The sequence below is a fragment of the Nycticebus coucang genome, chromosome 1 (genome assembly GCF_027406575.1).
Source record: "Nycticebus coucang isolate mNycCou1 chromosome 1, mNycCou1.pri, whole genome shotgun sequence".
Classification (NCBI taxonomy): Eukaryota; Metazoa; Chordata; class Mammalia; order Primates; family Lorisidae; genus Nycticebus; species Nycticebus coucang.
Genome location: NC_069780.1, coordinates 1,090,090 through 1,112,164, shown reverse-complemented (window position 1 = coordinate 1,112,164; position 22,075 = coordinate 1,090,090). Strand labels below are relative to the sequence as shown.

At 40.0% G+C, this 22,075-nt stretch overlaps 1 protein-coding gene across 1 annotated transcript; it reads left to right on the top strand.

Annotated features, from left to right (window-relative positions):
• The first annotated feature begins 1,552 nt into the window (after positions 1-1,552).
• Positions 1,553-19,581, top strand: UGT2A3 (UDP glucuronosyltransferase family 2 member A3). Its single transcript, XM_053594387.1, is given in 10 exon segments — positions 1,553-1,874; positions 1,877-2,041; positions 2,044-2,197; positions 2,199-2,302; positions 2,305-2,454; positions 3,561-3,706; positions 9,721-9,856; positions 10,895-10,978; positions 11,351-11,570; positions 19,140-19,581. Coding segments are annotated over 10 exon segments (1,716 nt in total). The 5' UTR covers positions 1,553-1,759.
• Positions 19,582-22,075: the final 2,494 nt, after the last annotated feature.

Sequence of the window (22,075 nt, the reverse complement as noted above, 5' to 3'; positions counted from 1 at the left end):
CTATCAATAGAACATAAATGTCTTAACACAATAATTAAATAAATGAGGTGAAAGCTATGTTGATTAGTTTGATGTAGGCAGTCCACATTGTATAAAAAAATAAACACATTGTACCCCCAAATACATAAATGCATTTATGATCTATGTCTATATGACTTAATAAAAGGAAAAAAAAAAGAAAATATGCTGACTGTTCTTAATCATCAGAGAAATGCAAACCAAAACAACCCTGAGAAATTGCCTGACCCCAGGGAGAACATCCCACATCACAAAGTTGCAAAGTTGCAGATACTTGCATGAATGTGGAGAGAAGGGAAGACTTTTACCCTGTTGATGAGACTGCAAACTAATTTAGCCTCTTTGGAAAGAGGTATGGAGAATCCTTAAATAACTAAAAATAGACCTCCCTTTTGATCCCACAATCCCATTACCAGGCATCCACCCTGAAGAAAAGAAAATTATTTTATCTTAAGGAAATTTACAGTAAATTGTTTATTGCAGCTCAATGTATAATCACCAAAATGTGGAAGCAACCCAAATGCCCATTAATCCAGGAATGGGCTAATAAACTGTGGCATATATGTATATATATATATATATATATATATACACCATGGAATACTATTCAGTTATAAAAAGATAGAGGGTTTGCATCTTTCATATTATCCTCAATAGTACTGTAATGCATTCTCTTTGATAAAATATCACAATAATGGAAAAGCAACTAGTCAATGTACTCCATACTAATATGAAGCCAGTAGACAATCTAGTGTACGCCTTCATAAGAGAAAAATACAATTCAATTGAAGCTGGGCGGAAGGAGGGAAGAGGGAAGGGGAGGGAGGGAACTGGTATGCCCCCAGATAATGGGCACAATGGGGGGGCATACGGCACAACTTCTGGGTGAGGAACACAACTAGAAAAAGGACTCTACATAATAAATACAAAAATTGTAACCTGCTGTTTGTACCCTCATATTAATCTGAAATTTAAAGAAAGAAAAAGAAAATGCTGCATGATACATTTACAAATGTAATACATTTTTGTTAAGCATTGATGAGATTAAATCTATTGCTTACAATTAAAAAAAAAAAAAGAAACCTTGTAACTTTTACCATTCTGATAGCCAGCAGTTAAATATTAATCTTTGTTTTCCTAAGTCCAGGTAGCCCAATATCAGGTGATCACTCTGTGACTCTCCCCATTCCTATAGTAAATAAACTCTTTTATTAATCTGTCTTGACTGTGATTCGATCTCACAACTAACTTTCAAGGGACAGAGCAAGTTTCCTCTCCCTGTAAGGTGTCCATTGTGTTATCACTAAAGCAGCAGGTGGTCCATGCGGGTGTGGGGTAGGGAATGAGTATTCTCCTAATCCTTATGGTACTTTGCACATAGTGTAGACTGGATATATGTTTGTGTGTGTATGTTTCTGTGTGTGAACTATTAATATTTATATAATTAATATAATTAATATTAATTATATAAACATTAATATTAATAATTTTTTAATTCTTTCATTGCCCATCTAGGTAATAAATGTGACTCAACTCTGGAAGTTTTATTACTAAGTTCTAGAATGATGAATCAACACTTGAGACATTGCATTTGTTTGATTCCTTTCAATGGATATTTACCTTGAGAAAAACTTATGACCTTTAACCTTAAAAATTAATTTTTAACTTCCATGTCTAAAGTTCCTCTCAACTCTGCTCAGCGGACACTCAGACCTGCAGACCCCCCTGAGAAGTCACGGCCATGGCTTCCCGATGCTGCCCCCTGGCGGTCCTGCTTTTGCAGCTGTTCTGCTCTGGTGGGCTTGGCGGGAAGGTCCTGGTGTGGCCCTGTGACATGAGCCACTGGCTCAACACCAAGTGCTCCTGGAGGAGCTCACCAGGAGGGATCATGAAGTGACGGTGCTGACCAAGCGCCTGACCACTCTCCTTGATTACCGGAAGCCTTCCGCGCTAAAATTTGAGGTGGTCCCCATGCCATCTGACAAAATGTACTTGGAAAATTCAGATAAAAAATTTCTAGACATAGTAATGTTTTGCCAGGCTTACCCTTCTGGCAATCAGTAATAAAGGTGAATGATTTCTTTATTGAAATGAGTGGATATTTTAAACTTCTGTGTGAGAGTGTTGTCTACAATCAGACATTGATGAAAAAGCTGCAGGAATCCAACTATGATGTAATGGCTGCCACATGGGGACCTGATGGCTGAATTGCTTGGAGTCCCCTTTGTGCTCATGCTTAGAACGTCTTTGGGAGGCCACATGGAGAGAGTGTGTGGAAAACTCCCAGTTCCTATGTGCCTGTCCCTATGTTAGGACTAACTGACAGAATGACCTTTCTGGAAAGAGTGAAAAATACAATGCTTTCTGTTTTCTTTGACTTCTGGATCCAGGATAATGACTTTCAGTTCTGGAAACAGTTTTACAGTGAGGTATTAGGTAAGTGACCTCTTCCTTTCACTTTAATCTAAATGTACAAAGAAAAATAGAAAAAAATCATAATATACATGACATGGCATAAGAGTCCATTGCAATGAGGTCTCATCTTAAAAATTGACCACAAATCTAAACTAGAAAGAAATTTATTACTCATATTTTTTCACATTAATTGCAGATGATAGATTAGCTCCATAGCATCTTCAGCACATCACAACTCTGTGGTCCCTAATTTCCAGTCAGGGTTCTTTGAAAGTTACCACTGAGATCCGTCCTCTTCAGCCTCCTGTACTTTATTATGTCACTAAAACCAGGGGGTCATATATATATATATATATATATATATATTTGTAAATAGAAATAATTGACTTGACTAAATAGTCAATAATTTAATTTACTAATAATTGGCAATTAGTTCTTCTTAGATTATAAAACTAAGATCAATACTTAGGATGTGTGTTTTCCTTCAAAACACATCATTTGAGGGCAACACTAATGTATGTGTGTAATACTACTAATATGTTCATGTTGTGATATCCACAACCTAAAGAGGGCTCATTATGGGTAAAAATCAGTCATGACATTGTTACTAATAAATGTGACCCCCTGGTTTTCTTTCTAGTTTAGATTTGTGGTCAATTTGCTTTTTACCTTGTGAAAATACAGTTACCTATATTTGTCTTTCTTTACCTTCCTTTCTTCTTCCTTTCATCCTTATCTTCTTTTTTCTCTTTATTCTTATATTCTTTTATTCCTTCTTGTTGCACTAATTCTACTTTCTATGTGTCATCTAAAAGCCATATTGTTCTATAAGACATAAACTTGTTTTTCCCTTGATAGTTTTTTGATAATTAGTGGGGCAATTTTATTCATTTGAATTACATGCTAACTCTACTTACCAACTCTAATGTGTGGTGGCCTTGCCAATCATCCTAGCTGCTCAGAAGACTCCAGCGGGGGATCATTTGAACACAGGAGTTTGAGGTTGCAGTGAACCATGATGATACCTCTGCAGTCTTGCCTCAGCATCAGAGCAAGACTCTGCCTCCTCAAAAGGGGAAAAAAGACATGCTAATTCCTCCCACCCAAGTGTTATTTATCACCTTTAGGAAGATCTACATTATGTGAGACCTTGGGAAAAGCTGAAATGTGGCTAATACAAACATACTGGGATTTTGAATTTCCTCAGCCGTACTTAAATAATTTTGAGTTTGTTGGAGGACTGCACTGCAAACCCGCCAGACCTCTCCCTAAGGTGGGCATGTTTGTATTTTATGATAATGATAACTGCTTTTCCTTTGAAGATTATGGTCTTTAATTCTGAAGCATGAGATGAATGTTGTTTTTTACTCTATACTCACTTTCCATGTCAGGGCTTCTTGTTGGTACTAAGGAGGCCTTTTGAGCATTATCCTGAGGAATTAGGCAGAAGAACAAGAAAACAAGTTCGTCCTAAAACGTCAGTGTTACTATACTGTGGGTACTGACTCTAACAGGAAGTTAGAACCACCACAGAGGTTGTTAAGCTACTACACTAGCCTTCCTTTCAATTATTTTATGATAAATGCCCTCATTCATAACAAACATACTTTAATGAGACCCTTTGTAATGTATTTCACAGCACTTAGTGAATGAGAAGAAGTCAGTGCTGAGGGAAGAGAAGGCATTGAGGATAACTCCTAGATTTTCCTTTTCAGTATTTTATGGTAGTTATGGTATTTACTGAGATGAGACACAGTTTTTAATTAATTAATTAATTTAGCTTAGGTCATATACACATAGAACATGAATACGTTTATGCATATGTGGGGTACAATGTGTTTTTTTAATACAATTTGATGTACTTACATCAAACTAATTCATATAGCTTTTGCATCATATACTTGATTATTGTGTTATGACATTTATGTTTTATACTTGATAGATTTGACTTATACCCTTGCAATATGCTCCATAGGTGTGGTCCCGCTGTTTACCCTTCATCAAACCTCCCCCCTCCCCTCTCTTCCCACTCCATTTCTCTCCTTAATCCTGGGCTATAGTTGTGTTCTATCTTTCATAACAAAGTGTAAGTAATAAAAGTTGGTTTCATAAAAGTACTGAGCACATTGGATACTTTTTATTCCATTCTTGAGATACTTTACTCAGGAGAATATGTTCCAGGTCCCTCCATGTAAACATAAAAGAGGTAAAGGCTCCATATTTTTTAAGGCTGCATAGTATTCCATGGTATACATATACCACAATTTATTAATTCATTCATGGGTCAATGGGCACTTGGGCTTCTTCCATGACTTGGCTATTATGAATTGAACTGCAATGAATAATCTGGTGCAAATCTTTTTTGCAAAGTGATTTTTGGTCTTTTGGATATACTCCTCGTAGAGGAATTGCAGCATCCCATGGCAGGTCTACTTTTAGATCCCTGAGTGTTCTCCAGACTTCTTTCCAAAAGGAACATATTAGCTTGCATTCCCACCAGCAGGGGAGAAGTGTTCCCTTTTCTCCACATCCATGCCAATATCTGTAGTTTTGGGATTTTGTCATGTAGGCTACTCTTACTGGAGTGAGATGGTATCTCAAAGTGGTTTTGATTTGCATTTCTCTGATAATTAAAGATGATGATCATTTTTTCATGTGTCTATAGACCATGCATCTGTCTTCTTCAGAGAAGCTTCTGTTCAGGTCTCTTGCCCATAGTGAAATTGGATTGCACTACTAGACTTCAGACTTATACTATAAATGTATAGTGATCAAAACAGCATGATACTGGCACAAACATAGAGAGGTAGATGTATGGAACAGAATTGAGAACCAAGAGATGAATCCAGACACTTAGCATCATTTGATCTTTGAAAAACCTATCAAAAACATAAATTGGGGGAAAGACTCCCTATTTAACAAATGGTGCTGGGTGAATTGGCTGGTGACTTGTAGAAGACTGAAACTGGGCCCACACCTTTTACCTTTAACAAAAATTGACTCTCACTGGATAAAAGACTTAAACCTAAGACATGAAACCATAAAGATTCTTAGAGAGAGTACATGGGAAACACTTAAAGAAATTGGCCTTTGGCCTGGGAGAAAACCCAGGAGGGGTGGGCTTATTTTATATATATATATATCACTGGGATCTGATCAAACTAAAAAGCTTCTGCACTGCCAAGAATACAGTAAGTAAAGCAAGTAGACTGCCCTGAGAATGGGAGAAGATATTTTTAGGTTACATTTCCAACAGAGGTCTGATATCCAGAATCCACAGAGAACTCAAACTTTTTAATAAGAAAAGGGATAAATATTCTGATACAAATATCTTTGTTATGGTGTGATTTTTGGTCTTCTGGATATATGCCCAGTAGGGGGATTACAGGATTAAATGGCAGATCTATTTTTAGATCTCTAAGCGTTCTCCATATCTCTTTCCAAAAGGAATGTATTAATTTGCATTCCCACCAGCAGTGCAAAAGTGTTCCCTTTTCTCCACATCCACACCAACATCTCTGGTCTTGGGATTTTGTGATTCATAATTGCTAAGTCATGGAAAAAGCCCAAGTGCCCATCAATCCACGAATGGATCAATAAATTGTGGTATATGTACACCATGGAATATTATGCAGCCTTAAAGAAAGATGGAGACTTTACCTCTTTCATGTTTACATGGATGGAGCTGGAACATATTCTTCTTAGTAAAGTGTCTCAAGAATGGATGAAAAAGTACCCAATGTACTCACCCTTATTATGAAACTAATGTAGGACTTTCACATGAAAGCTATAACCCAGTTATAACCTAAGAATAGGGAGAAAGGGGAAAGGGAGGGGAGGGAGGGGGGAGGGAGGGGGAAGGAGGGGGATTAATGGGATTACATCTGCGGTGCATCTTACAAGGGTATATGTGAATTCTAGTAAATGTGGAATGTAAAGGTCTTTGCAAAATAACTAAGAAAATGCTACAAAATCTATGTTAACTAATGTGATGAAAATGTGTCAAACGATCTATGAACCAAGTGTATGGTGCCCCACGATCATACTAATGTACACAGCTATGGTTTAATAAAAATTAAAAAATAAAAAAATAAAATAAAATAAAAAGAAAAGGGAAACAAACTGTGTTTGAGATCATATGATGAGTTATTTTTTGTGACTAACCCTTGAGAAGAGCCAGTGGGAATTTTAGCTGAAATTTTATAGAAATCACTTGAGTAAAACAAGATCTCAACCTCTGCAGACAGCTACAGAAATGCCAAACCATCAGCATGAAGTAGTAATGCTCATGGAAATGAGAAATCAAGGTTTCTCCATCCTGATGGCATGTTCTTTTGTAGTAAAAAAGAAAATTGTGTGAGTCTTCAGAGAAAAAAGAATGTGTGGTTCTAATGATGTTGGAGGAACCATAGTGAGGAGCAAGATGAATGATGGGTAATTATTGTATTTTTTTTAATGATTTAGTGTTCAGCTTTCTGTCCTAAAAGTGACCAACTCTAGTCCTGCCATGACAGGAATCCTGGGTGCCTGGTTCTGAGTTCTTAAAATATGCCTTCCAGAGGATACTTTTCTGTGCTGTTGGAAGGCTAAGTGTCCAACCTGTGACCAGGCGTCCCTCTCACAGGACTGGCAGACACCCTGTGGCTCTTGTCTGATCTGTCTCTTTTTTTCTCCTACCAATATATCCAGTGTCTGTAAAAACTTGAAAAGAACAGATGTTATGTTTGTGTGTTGGTCAAATACGACGTGAAGTACAGGAAATACCAGATGCGGTGCTTTACTCACAGCCTCCAGAGAAGGGTGTTTCACGCTCACTAGGGATCAGGGGAAGGGGGAGGCTCTCTGGGGGATACACAATGAACCACTGAGAGGCACCAAGGAGAAGAGTGAGGAGCCTGTGGACCAAAGTCTCTGCTGGGTCCATGGTGTTACCTTGTTGGGCTTGAGGGTGGGCATTCATGGCCTGGAGATTTGACAATTGGTGGGATCACAACCAGCAGGTCCAAGTTCATGGGGTCACGCTGTGGGTAGGAGGTAGTCACTGTGTGTATCTGCACAGCCCTGATGAGGCACGGGGACTCAGTGGTGGGAGTCCTGTAGGTTACACCTACTTGTCCCACAGGAGCAGGGTCACCAGGTGGTGTGGAAAGCAGGGACTCGCATGCACCACCTGCTTAAGAGGAATGAGGTGGAGGACTTTAAACTGTGTACTGGTGCTGATCCTCCTTCCAGCGTGAGAAAGTCTATCTTATGTTTAAAACTGATAGCAAGACATCATAAAACTATGTACATTTACAGAAATAGCAATAGTAAGAACACTGTTTAATTATCATAAGGAATGAAGAGAACACTCTAATTTCTTGTATTGAGTAAAATTCATTTACAGAGTTTGAAGGGTCAATGGCACTAGAAGTATTGATTTATTTTTTATATAAGATGTGTATTGAAGAACAAAATTTCATTTATGAGTGTGAACACCCTTTTTATTTCAGGACAAATTTTAGCTGAAAAGCATGCTCTGTTAAACCCTGACTTAATGAAATTCTATTTAGTTAGAGGTTCAGAAGGAGAGGCGACTATTTCCATGACTCCCTAGTTGATGTTCTAGTCAAACTACTCTTTATCCCCACACTACAGTGCTTACACACACAAATACACATGTAAGAAAATTATCATAGAATCCATATCAAAAAGGTCAGTGGATCTACACATTAATAATCTATGAGATAGAAAGCTGCGTGCTAGTAATTTCAGAGGTCTATTCCAGATAACATTATGTGGCTTCCCTTCAAGGAATATTTATTTTAATTTTGTTTATAAATGGCACATAATAGTACATGTTTAGAAGGTATAGGGTAGTGGGTCAATATATGTCTACATTATGTGAAGATGATATCTGAGTAGTCAGCATGTACATAACCTTAAATATTTATTATTTTGTTGCAGTAACACTACAAATTCTCTGTTCTGTTATTATGAAATATAGGCCACATAACTATTGTATCAGCTGTAACTATCCTACCGTGTACTGTAAGGGCAGACCTTACTACGCAGCTGCGCTCCGGGGCCCAGGGACCCACGTCCCTCTTTGTCCCCCACCCCCAGCGTCTGCTCCCCGCTATTCTGCTCTCTGCTTTCCTGACACCAACTAGTGACCACCCCACATGCAAGCGAAATCACGCAGCATTTGCGTTTCTATCCTGGGTTTATTTGACTTCAAATCCATCCTCCTGGTTCATCCGTGCTGCTACAAATGACGAAGAGTTTCTTTTTAGTAGACAGAATTTCAAGGGGTATAAAACCACACTCTCCTCGCGGTTTGTTCCCGGACGTGGGGGCGGATTCCTCTTGGCGGCTGCTGAGCCAGCGCAGCGTCCAGCCCATGTGGACAGATCCCGGCTCGCCCGGGAGAGCTGGGCCAGGGATGGTTCTACTTTCAAGGCTTTGAGGAAACACCATACTATTTTCCATAATGAGTACAGCACTCGTGTACTAACTTACATTTCTCCCAGCGGTATATAAAAGGTTCTCTTTCTCCTCATTCTTTTTGGCATTTCTTGTTATGCCACTGTAACTGGCGTAAGGTGACATCTCCTTGTGATTCCCGCGTGTATTTCCCTAACGAGTCGGTATGGTGAGCATTTGTCATAAAGTTTTTGGCCATTTCTTCTCTCTAGAAATGTCCATATTGCATGAAACTACAGGTTTAAAAAAAAAAAAGAGTATCCATTCAGACCTTCTGTCCATTTTTAAATTACATTGTACCTTTTTTCAAAGGAGTTATTTGACTTCTGAACACACTAGAGAACTTTGTGACAGTTGCAGAGTCTGCCATATTTTGTCCCATCTTTCAGGCTGCCCCTTCACTTTGTTGATTTTTTTATTGCTCTGCAAATGGTCAATACTTCTATGTAATTCCGTGTGTCTATTTTTCTTTTCTTGACTGTGCTTTTGACGTCCTATTCACAAAATCCTTGTCCAGACCAATGTCTGAGTTAGCAAATTCTGTTTTTAGAATTTGATGTCATCAAACATGAGAATAACTGTCCTTTCATCACGTTTAGTACAAGGATTCTACTGTGTGCATTTCTGAGCAATTAATTAATGTGTATGTAAGCCTACGTTTCACACACAGACTTCTTCTTAAAGAGACTAGGTGGTAATACATGTCGGAATGTATGAACAATGTTAACTCCCCAGAACTTTATTTTAAAAGTGTAAGTAAACTCTTTTTTACTCCTTGTGATATTACACCTCTATTATGCCAAAATCATTTTTTCTCTGCAGGAAATGGAAGAATTTGTCCAGAGCTCAGGTGAAGATGGCATTGTGGTGTTTTGTCTGGGATCGATTGTCCAAAATCTTACAGAAGAAAAAAGTAATCTCGTTGCTTCAACCTTGGCCCAGATTCCATAGAAGATCAGTATAACCTCCACTCCTGACAGGTGGCTATTCAAACTCTGGAAGAAGCGTGAATTCCGTCTGAACTTGAATCTTATTTTCCATTTAGCATGACAGGTGTTAATTAGTGTTATGTAAAAACTTTACAAAATATTATAATAGGGTATTTGGGTCAACTTATTATTAGCCTATTGAGCCTTGCTTTTGCTATGAAAACAATTCACTTTTTTGACAATTGTCTATAATAGAAATGAAACACAGAGTTCTCACCTCACATTTTAGGATTTGAAATTTTAGGATCTGTGCTGACTACTCCAGGAAAAGTCCTAAACTGTTTTAGCTCCAAGAACTGCCCACTGCCCCCCAAAATGGGGATACTGATACAGCAAAGATAGAGAGGAATTGTGTTCAAGAACATTCTCCACATGTTCATTTGTATCAGAACTTTATCCAGTAGGGTTAGGGATAGGAGCAGAAACTTAGATTTATGTACTGTTTCTTTCTTGGGTTCAAACCCCCCAGCTCTGGTGTATGTGGCTGGTGCCTTAGCCACTGAGCTACAGGTGCTGAGCCCATGTATTCTTTCTAAAGAATTAGAGTTTTCTAAAGCTAAAAGTCTATTACAATTTTAATCCTTTCTAGTAACAATTCGCATGTTATAATTTGTAATACTCAATTAATTTTAACTTTGTTTTTACTACAGCTGTATGTTTCCACTCTTCAGATAGTGGTATTATGAAATATCTAAAACAGGGGTTCTCAACCTGTGGGTCGTGACCCCTTTGGACCATTGGAAAACATATCCTTCATATCAGATATTTACATTATGATTCATAACAGTAGCAAAATTACAGCTCTGAAGTAGCAACAAAAATAATTTTATGGTTGGGGGTCACCACAACACGGGGAACTGTATTAAAGGGTCATTCCAGTAGGAAGGTTGAGAACCACTGATCTAAAAGGTGTTTTTACTTTTTATTTAATTACATTACAGAAAATTCACTAATGCTATTATTCTGTTGGTTAAGTTGTGAAATACATAATTTTCTTCCACAGGTTTTTTGGTGACACAAAGGGAAGAAGCCAGCCACATTAGGAGGCAATACTCAGCTCTATGATTGGATATCCCAGAATGACCTTCTTGGTGAGACTATAAGAAATTGATAACAAGCATTTGGAAGAGGGACAAACTTAATCACTGTCTGACATCTAATGTATTCAACAAACATTTAAACATTGTAGACGTATTTCCTTTTACCTACAATTTTATACTAGATATAATTAAAGAACTGGTCACTTATTTTATAGATTCACATTTCTATTGTTAAGGCAAAATTTTCAGACAATTCAGTGAGGACTGAGTCTTTGGTAGCAGTGACCTATGTGCTCATCTTTACAGAGAATGCTGAATGCTGCCACCTTGCCTGACTCATCTCAGTGTCTTCCCCTTAGGTCCTGAATTTCTTTTAACACTTTATAATAAGAATCTCCAATTTCTCATCCAATTCTCAACTAGGACACCCAAAAACCAAAGCTTTTATCACCCATGGTGGAATGAATGGGGTCTATGAAGCCATTTATCACGGGGTTCCCATGGTGGGAATTCCACTATATGCTGATCAGCCTGATAACATTGCTCACATGAAGGCCAAAGGCATAGCCGTGGAGGTGAACTTGAACACACTGACGAGTACCGATTTGATCAGGGCTTTGCAAACAGTCATTAATGACCCTTTGTAAGTATTCCTGCTTATAAAGGCTTACCTACCTTTCATTATCTGCATGCATAATACTATGTTAGAGACCAGGCATCTAAGCTTTTCAAGGGATCTTTTTTTTTTTTTTAATTTTTTTATTAAATCATAACTGTATACAATGATATGATTATGGGGCATCATACACTCACTTCATAAACCATTTGACACATTTTTATCACAGTGGTTAACATAGCCTTTCCGGCGTTATCTCAGTTACTGTGCCAAAACATTTACATTCTACATTTACCAAGTTTCGCAAATACCCCTGTAATATGCACCACAGGTGTGATCCCACCGATTCCCCTCCCTCTACCCACCCCCCCTTTCCCACTTCCCCCTATTGTTAAGTTGTAGCTGGGTTATAGCTTTCATGTGAGAGTCCCAAATTAGTTTCATAGTAGGGCTGTGTACATTGGGTATTTTTTCTTCCATTCTTGGGATACTTTACTAAGAAGAATATGTTCCAGCTCCATCCATGTAAACATGAAAGAGGTAAAGTCTCCATCTTTCTTTAAGGCTGCATAGTATTCCATGGTATACATATACCACAATTTATTAATCCATTCGTGGATCGATGGGCACTTGGGCTTTTTCCATGACTTAGCTATTATGAATTGGGCTGCAATAAACATTCTGGTACAAATATCTTTGTTATGTTGTGATTTTTGGTCTTCTGGGTATATGCCCAGCAGAGGAATTACAGGATTGAATGGCAGATCTATTTTTAGATCTCTGAGTGTTCTCCATATATCTTTCCAAAAGGAATGTATTAATTTGCATTCCCACCAGCAGTGCAGAAGTGTTCCCTTTTCTCCGCATCCACGCCAACATCTCTGGTCTTGAGATTTTGTGATATAGGCTAGTCTCATTGGAGTTAGATGATATCTCAAAGTAGTTTTGATTTGCATTTCTCTGATGATTAAAGATGATGAGCATTTTTTCATATGTCTGAAGGCCTTGCGCCTGTCTTCTTCAGAGAAGTTTCTCTTCAAATCCCTTGCCCAGCCTGCGATGGGATCCCTTGTTTTTTTCTTGCTGATGCGTTTGAGTTCTCTGTGGATTCTGGTTATTAAACCTTTGTCAGAGTTATACCCTGCAAATATCTTCTCCCATTCTGAGGGCTGTCTGCTTGCTCTGCTTACTGTGTTCTTAGCTGTGCAGAAGCTTTTTAGTTTGATCAAGTCCCAGTAGTGTATTTTTGAAGCTGCTTCAATTGCCCGGGGAGTTCTCCTCATGAAATACTCACCCAGACCAATTTCTTCAAGGGTTTTCCCTGCATTCTCCTCTAGTATTTTTATAGTTTCATGTCTTAAGTTTAAATCTTTAATCCAATGAGAGTCTATCTTAGTTAATGGTGAAAGGTGTGGGTCCAATTTCAGTCTTCTGCAGGTTGCCAGCCAGTTCACCCAGCACCATTTGTTAAATAGGGAATCTTTTCCCCACTGAATGTTTTTAATTGGCTTGTCAAAAATCAAATAGCGGTAAGTAGCTGGATTCATCTCTTGGTTCTCTATTCTATTCCAGATATCTACTTCTCTGTTTTTGTGCCAATACCATGCTGTTTTGATCACTATCGATTTGTAGTAAAGTCTGAGGTCTGGTAGTGTGATTCCTCCTGTTTTGTTTTTATTTCTGAGTAATGTCTTGGCTATTCGAGGTTTTTTCTGATTCCATATAAAACGAAGTAATGTTTTTTCAAGATCTTTAAAATATGACAGTGGAGCTTTAATAGGGAGTGCGTTGAAATTATATATTGCTTTGGGTAGTATGGACATTTTGATAATGTTGATTCTTCCTAGCCATGAGCATGGTATGTTTTTCCATTTGTTAACATTTTCAGCTATTTCTTTTCTTAGAGTTTCATAGTTCTCTTTATAGAGATCTTTCACGTCTTTTGTTAGGTAAATTCCCAAATATTTCATCTTCTTTGGCACTACTGTGAATGGGATAGAGTCCTTAACTGCTTTTTCAATTTGACTGTTGTTGGTGTATATAAAGGCTACCGATTTATGAATGTTGATTTTGTAACCTGAGATGCTGCTGTATTCCTTGATCACTTCTAGGAGTTTTGTAGTAGAGTCCCTAGTGTTTTCCAGATACACAATCATATCATCTGCTAAGAGCGAGAGTTTGATCTCTTCTGACCTTATATGGATACCCTTGATCGCCTTTTCTTCCCTAATTGCGGTGGATAAAACTTCCATTACAATGTTGAAAAGCAATGGAGACAATGGGCAGCCTTGTCTGGTTCCTGATCTGAGTGGAAATGATTCCAATTTAACTCCATTCAATATGATATTGGCTGTGGGTTTGCTGTAGATAGCCTCTATCAGTTTAAGAAAAGTCCCTTCTAGACCAATTTTCTTGAGTGTTCTGATCATGAAGGGATGCTGGATATTATCAAAAGCTTTTTCTGCATCAATTGAGAGAATCATAGGGTCTTTGTTTTTTAATTTGTTTATGTGCTGAATTACATTTATAGATTTACGTATATTGAACCAGCCTTGAGACCCTGGGATAAAACCAACTTGGTCATGATGTATAATTTGTTTGATGTGTTGTTGGATTCTGTTTGTTAGGATCTTGTTGAATATTTTTGCATCTATATTCATTAGTGATATTGGTCTATAATTTTCTTTTCTTGTTGGGTCTTTTCCTGGTTTGGGGATCAGGGTGATATTTGCTTCATAGAACGTGTTGGGTAGTCTTCCTTCTTTTTCTACATTTTGGAACAGGTTGAGTAATATAGGTACTAATTCCTCTTTAAAGGTTTGGTAGAATTCTGACGTGAAACCATCTGGTCCCGGGCTTTTCTTTTTAGGGAGGTTTTGTATAGTTGATGCTATTTCTGAACTTGATATGGGCCTGTTCAACATTTCCACTTGATTCTGGTTAAGTCTTGGAAGGTGGCGTGCTTCCAAGTATCGGTCTATTTCCTTCAGATTTTCATATTTCTGAGAATAAAGTTTCTCGTAATATTCATTAAGGATTTTTTGGATTTCTGATGAGTCTGTGGTTATTTCGTCTTTGTTGTTTCTGATTGATGATATTAGAGATTTTACTCTTTTTTTCCTGATTAGGTTGGCCAGAGGTTTATCTATTTTATTGACCTTTTCAAAAAACCAGCTTTTTGATTTATTGATCTGTTGTATGTATCTGTTGTATCTTTTGTTTTCAATTTCATTTAATTCTGCTCTAATTTTGGTTATTTCTTTTCTTCTACTGGGTTTGGGGTTGGAATGTTCTTCCTTTTCCAGTTGCGTGAGATGTCCCATTAAGTTGTTAACTTCCTCTCTTTCCGTTCTCTTGAGGAAGGCTTGCAGTGCTATAAATTTCCCTCTTAGAACTGCCTTTGCAGTGTCCCAGAGGTTCTGATAGCTTGTGTCTTCATTGTCATTTTGTTCCAAAAAATTGGCGATTTCTTTCTTAATCTCATCTCTGACCCAGCTATCATTCAGCATAAGGTTATTTAACTTCCATGTTTTTGTATGGGTATGCAGATTCCTGTTGTTACTCAATTCAAGTTTTATTCCATGATGGTCCGAGAAGATGCATGGAATAATTTCTATTCCTTTAAATTTACTGAGGTTAGACTAGTGACCTAAAATGTGATCAATTTTGGAGTAAGTTCCGTGGGCTGATGAGAAGTATGTGTATTCAGTTTTGTTGGGATGAAATGTTCTGTAGATGTCTGCTAAATCTAAATATTGGATGGTTAGGTTTAAATCTAAGATTTCTTTGCTCAGCTTCTTTCTGGAAGATCGATCCAACACTGCCAAGGGAGTGTTGAAATCTCCAACGATTATGGAGCTGGAGGAAATCAAGTTACTCATGTCTGTTAGAGTTTCTCTTATAAATTGAGGTGCATTCTGGTTGGGTGCATAGATATTAATAATTGAGATCTCGTCATATTGAGTATTACCCTTAACAAATATGAAGTGACCATTCTTGTCCTTCCTTACTTTTGATGGTTTAAAGCCTACTGTATCTGCAAATAAAATTGCAACACCTGCTTTTTTCTGATTACCATTTGCCTGAAATATGGATGACCATCCTTTCACCCTGAGTCTGTATTTGTCTTTTAAGTTGAGATGTGACTCTTGTATGCAACAAATATCTGGCTTGAGTTTTTGTATCCAGTCAGCTAACCTATGCCTCTTTAGAGGACAGTTTAAGCCATTCACATTGATGGAGAGTATTGATAAGTCTGGTGGAATTTTGGGTATCGAGTTTTTCAAAGGTCCAGTGGACATTTTTAATCCTTTCGCCAGTGTGGAAGTTGGAGTTTGATCCGAAGTTTCTAAGTGAGTTTACTTTTGTGGTATAGGATTGGGTTGGTCATTGTGGAGGATAGGTCTGAGAACATCCTGAAGAGCTGGTTTACTTATGGCAAATTTTTTCAACATATGAATGTCATTGAAGTATTTAATTTCTCCATCATAGATGAAACTCAGTTTAGCTGGGTACAAGATCCTGGGTTGAAAGTTTTTTTGCTTTAGGAGATTAAAAGTTGATGACCAGCCTCTTCTTGCTTGAAAAGTTTCAGCAGAGAGATCTGCAGTTATTCTAATATTCTTACCTTTGTACGTTATAGTTTTCTTTCGCCGGGCTGCTTTGAGAATCTTCTCTTTCATGTTAACTTTAGTGAAGCTAATTATGATATGTCTGGGAGATGGCTTATTGGGGTTGAATCGTGCTGGGGTTCTGAAGCTGTCTGCTATCTGAATTTCAGATTCTCTAGGCATGTCTGGAAAATTTTCTTTCATAATTTCATGTAGAAGGGCCTCTGTGTCCTTGGCAGCCACTTCTTCATTCTCCAAAATTCCTATAACCCTTATGTTGTTTTTTTTTTGAATTATCTGAGAGCTCTCTGAGTGAGTGATCCGTTTTTGCTCTCCATTTCTCTTCCTCTTTGAGAGATTGGGAGCGTTCGAAGACTTTATCTTCAATGTCATAAATCCTTTCTTCTGCTTGCTCCATTCTGTTACTGAGGGATTCTACTGTATTTTTCATATCTTTGAGGGATGTAAGTTCTTGTTTCGGTGTGTCTAAGTCTTTGGTGGTTTTGTCTTTAAATTCGTTAAATTCTTGAGACAATTTTTGAATTTCTCCTCGAATTCCTAATTCCATTTTATTAATCTTGTCTGCAAACCAAATTCTGAATTCAACTTCTGACATCTCAGCCAGTTGTTTATGAATGGGATCTTCAATCACATCTGCCGTATCTTTTCTTGGGGGGGTTGATCTATTCTGGTTATTCATGTTACCAGAGTTTTTCCGCTGATTCCGCCCCATGGTTTACTCCCTTTGGTTTTTCCCCTGGGGTTTTATCGAGGGCCCGCACAGTGTTTTGGCCTGAGAAACTGGGGCCCTGTCTGGTGTGGTGGAGCAAAGTGGTTCTGTCTTGTTTTCAGCTGGTTTCTGTTCGATCCTATTGCAACTTCTACTCTGGCTTGAAGTCTCAGCTGTGTGGAAAAATCAGCAATTAAGTCACCCCGCCTGCCCACCTCTGGCCCCAGTTGGAAAAGGAGAATCAAACCTTCCTACAATCGCACACCCAGGGCACCGCCTGAAGAGTCCTCAGTCTATTAGCCCAGTTCAAAAGGTCCGAATCAACTGTCTCAATCGGCACTTGTCTCGGGTGGAAGGGTTCAAGAGGTCTCTGGGAACTGGATCACAGGGGCCTGGTGACTCCTCTGACACAGCTCACCCCAGTGCAGCGTGAAGTCAGGAGGAGCCACCCAGCAAACAGAGCAGTCTGGGAAGGTTGACGTCTCCTTCCCCACTTTGCCCCTCCGTCGGACCCAGTCACTGGTATCTCTGCAGATGGCTAACCCAGTTGCCTGCAGTGAACAGACACTCCAGAGGTTTGCACCTGCCTGAATCGCAAGGAAGTCTGCCAGGCCCCCACAGACTGCCGCTATCTAGCAGGAGGAGATGGGGCCTGACATCTTTGAGTGTTTGATGCAGGTGATGGGAAGGAGGTGTTCACTCAGGCTTAGCCCCGTCCCTGATGCATGCCGCTAACAGAACAGAACAGAACAGACAACTTTGTGAAGTTCTGTCTCTGTTCCTGTCATCGCCTACAGGAGACGGGCTGTTTTGAGTTCAAACGTCTTTGCTGCTGGAGAATTGCGTCTGAACACCTCTCTGGGTCGGCCCTGCCCTGGAGGCTTCCGGGTTAGTGAGCCGTGTCACCGGTGGCCTCCTCTGGTTGCCCAGGGAGACAGGGGGTGTGGCCTCAGAATATCCAGAAGTGAGCGTTCTGCCATTAAAGAAAAAACGGCTGTTGATCTACCTCCAGGGAACTGCTGCTCTGGTGTGGGCACTCAGGCGACCCTTTTCTCCTCTGTCCTGCGCCCCAGAGTTAGCACTGACCGGCTGCAGTTTGTGCTGGGTCCACACCCCTTAAGAGATCCCCCAAGAATCAGAACTCTTGGGGGATGGGCCCCCAGACCCCGATTGGGAGTGGGGCGGGGGGAAGCTAGAGTTTCATTCAGTTTCACGCAATACTACGGTCCGGGGAGGGCTCCTGCACTGCACCGCAGGGAAGTGCCGCCAAGGCTTGATTTCCCCTCAGCGGAGTGCCCTCTCCTCGCTCACGTGTCCCAGAGTCAGCGCTGACCTGACGCAGCTCAGGCACTGTGCACTCCCCTCGAGAAATCACCCAAGGAGCCGAACTCCTGGGGGATAGGCCCTCAGACCCCGAGTGAGAGTAGGGGTTCTCAGCTCTCAGCGGGGAGGCCAGAGTCTGATTCAGTCTTGGGCCCCGTATGCCTGGGGAGGGTTGCTGCACTGCACCGCAGGGAAGTGCCGCGAGGCGTGACTCCCCCTCAGCCCGGTGCCCTCTCCTCACTTGGCGCGCCTCAGAGTCAATGCTGACCAGTCGCAACTCGGGGACTGTCCACTCCCCTTGAGAAATCACCCAAGGATCCGAAGTCCTGGGGGACAGGCCTCCAGACCTCAGTGGGCGGGAGGGGAGCGCTGGGGATTCAGGGTTGCCGGCAAAGGATTCCCAAAGTTTTATTCAGCCCTATGTCCGGCAGGAGATCCCCACGGCACCCCAGTAGGGGAGGTAGGTCCAGTTTTTAGAAGGTCTCTTTTTCAAGGGATCTTATCCAACTTTGTTGTAGAATAGTTCATGTAGTATCAAATTTCATCCTTGGAAAGAAAAGATTTAGATTAAGAATTGTCTTGCTGGGCAGCACCTGTGGCTCAAGGAGTAGGGTGCCGGCCCCATATACCAGAGGTGGTGGATTCAAACCCTACCCCAGCCAAAAACTGCCAAAAAAAAAAAAGAATTGTCTTGCTAAGATTCCTTCCTATGTCTTCATTTCAACCCACTTATTAAGAGTATATATGTTTTTCAGCCTTCACCCTATACAAATATCTATTAAATGCTATGCAACCAACAAAGTTCATGCCACAAGAATTAATATTTTTTGCAGCAAGCTTTTGGCTTGAATAACACACATATACCACATTTTACACACTTGTTTTTAATAAAAACAAAAAATTCTAATTTTTATAAGTGTTTTTCCCTTTCAGTTATGAGGAGAATGCTATGAAACTATCAGGAATTCACCATGACCAGCCAATGAAGCCCCTGAATGGAGCAGTCTTCTGGATTGAGTTCGTCATGTGCCACGGAGGAGCCCGGCACCTGCGGGCTGCAGCCCACGACCTCAGCTGGGCCCAGTACCACACCCTGGACGTGATTGGCTTCCTGCTGGCCTGCGGGACAGCTGTCATGCTCGTTCTCACAACAAACTCTGTTGCCGGAAATTTGCTACCCCAAGGAACAAGGGGAAACAGGAGTAGCTGGATCCCACAACTGGAGCTGGGATCCATAAAGCTCCTTTTCCTTCACAGCAGGGAAGGACGTACAATCAAATTGGTCCAGTTTAATACAGACCTGGTTGTCCTTTTTGGTAATAAGTGTCACCATCAATCAAGTACCACAACAAATATTCTCCAGTTTCAGGCATGATTCAATAAAAAAGTTTTCAGATATATACATATATATATGAGTGTTTGTGTGTGTATTAAAATGTGGCTGTTAAGTGAGTTTTAGGAAGTGTTTGTAACAGAATACTCCTTACCAGTGTTTCAAACATATTGAAAGGGAAACAGAACAAATGCAGTGCCATAGTCAATAATATTGTTTTATGCTTAGAAGCATAAATGAATTTACATTAAAGCTATCCTATAACACCTGACAAAAGATTGGGATCCATTCTGTAGTGCAAACAACTGCAAATCACCAACTGAAAAAGACAAGCAGTACAATGTGATAACTTATAAGAGAATATTAACAGAAAATTCAAAGTAAAAATGGTCAGTACGTATAAAAGATGACAAAAATCATTGATGCTTAAGAAGACAAAAATTATGTCAATAATTTATTATTCTAGATGTGTAACCTACTAACACCCGAGAAAACTATTTTTGAGAGAGTATAATTGGAATTCTTCTTTTGTATGAAATTTGAATACAGTGTCTGATGCTGAATTTCTGCATCTAGGAATCTTTGGTGCAGTGAGCCTGGGCTTCTGAGCCCCTGCATCAACAGGATGAGCCTTCCATGAACACACACACCTCAGACAGCTCTGTGAGTGCAACCATAAGAGAGAAAAACAGGGAGATCACAGGGAGCATCCCTCAACATTCTCTGAGTCACGTTGCTAAATAAGAAAACACTTTCCAAGAAAACACACAAAGAGTCTTCTTTGAAATAATATAAAACATATGCAAACTTGTATCAACACGGAACCACCAATTTGGAAGAATATGTAGAATTCCAAGTATGGAAATTTTAAATTTTATCCTGTACCTTTCTGCAGTGCTTGACTTTTCAAAATGCTTTCAAGTAAAAATTATGTGGCTTGGCAGCACCTATAGCTCAGTGAGTAGGGCACCGGTCACATACACTGAGGCTGGTGGGTTTGAACTGGGCCAGCCAAAGCAACAATGAAACTGCAGCAAAAACAAACAAACAAAAAATAGCCTGCAGTTGTGCCGGGCACCTGTAGTCCCAGCTACTAGGGAGGCTGAGGCAAGATAATTGCTTAAGCCCAAGTGTTTGAGATTGCTGTGCCAGAGATATCACTGCACTCTACGCAGGGTGACAGATTGAGACTCTGTCTCTAAACAAGTGAAAAAAAAAAAAAAAAAAAGAAAAAAATTGTGTGGCTTAAAATTAATTAGAAAAATGGCCATATTGATTCAAGATAGGAAGTTCTAAGATTTGATATAATAGTGTCAATTCATTAGTATAATTCAAAAATCTTAGATTGACTAGATTTCTCACATAGCCTCTATTTTATCTACCCTGGGCCTGAATTTTAGGACACCTATTTCATATTCTAAATATTTATAAACAAATATTACAATGCCTTTAAATATTTCAGTGGTTGTAGTTGTAAAAATTCAGGTAATTTTTATGATTTTTTTACTGTTTTAACACTTAATGAATTTTATGATTACTTAGTGACCTTTGCCACCTTCTTGGAAAGGTTACATTTGTGGTGACGTGGAGGCACTAGTGTAAATGCGTCACCCTTCCCTCTGGTCATGAGCCTGTCCCCTGATGTTTGTTTTGGCCGACCTTGGCTGGCCCGATACAGACCATGCAGTGGCCACAACGCTGCCGGCCTTCCCAGGCCCTGCCCCCATGGACAGCGCATGGGCCCTGTGTCCGTCCCAGTCTTGCTCTTTGGTTCATTGGCTCTCACTGCCGCCCACACCTCCTCAACTCGGTCTGGAGGCCGTGCCAGGTGGAGAGACACAAAGTCAGGCCTGAGGAATCCGGGTCCAGTCTCCTGGCAGTTTGGGTCGTGACACCCATTCCCAGGTGCACGAGTGAGTGACCTCCAGGTCACTGCGGACTCCGGCCCCGGGGGAAAAAACCACGGGAGAAAGGCCGTGGAGGGGACACGGTGCGAGCCCAGACACACGAGTGGGAGCCCGCACTCAGGTTATGTTGGTTCGTTAGGCAGAGACGCAGACAGCAACAACAAATCTCACAGATAAATTACAAGTTTATAGTAAAATTACAATTAATATGTAGATATAAGAATGGGGAGCTGCAAATGTTCCAGTTTAAAAATAACCAAATCCCAGAGAGGAGGGGAGTCCGTGCAGTGAGGTCCACGCAGTGGAAAGTTCTCACCCCGGACCCTCGCGGCCCTAAGCCATCGCCGCAGGACCCTGCAGAGTACGGGGGGGGTGGGAGGGTCACCACCTCCCTGTGCCTCAGCTTCCTCGGATGATGGTCACTGACAGTGATGGTCACTGCATGGCCTGCCTCATGGGTTTCTGAGAAAACTAAGTCATTTGGCAAAAAGCTAAAATCAATCATGTATATAGCAAAATACAATTTGCCCTATTATCATTCAATAAATCAAAAAATTCCACATGATTTTCATATTCATATAATTGCATGGTATATTATTAAAACATGATACTTTTCTAATGTAAATGAT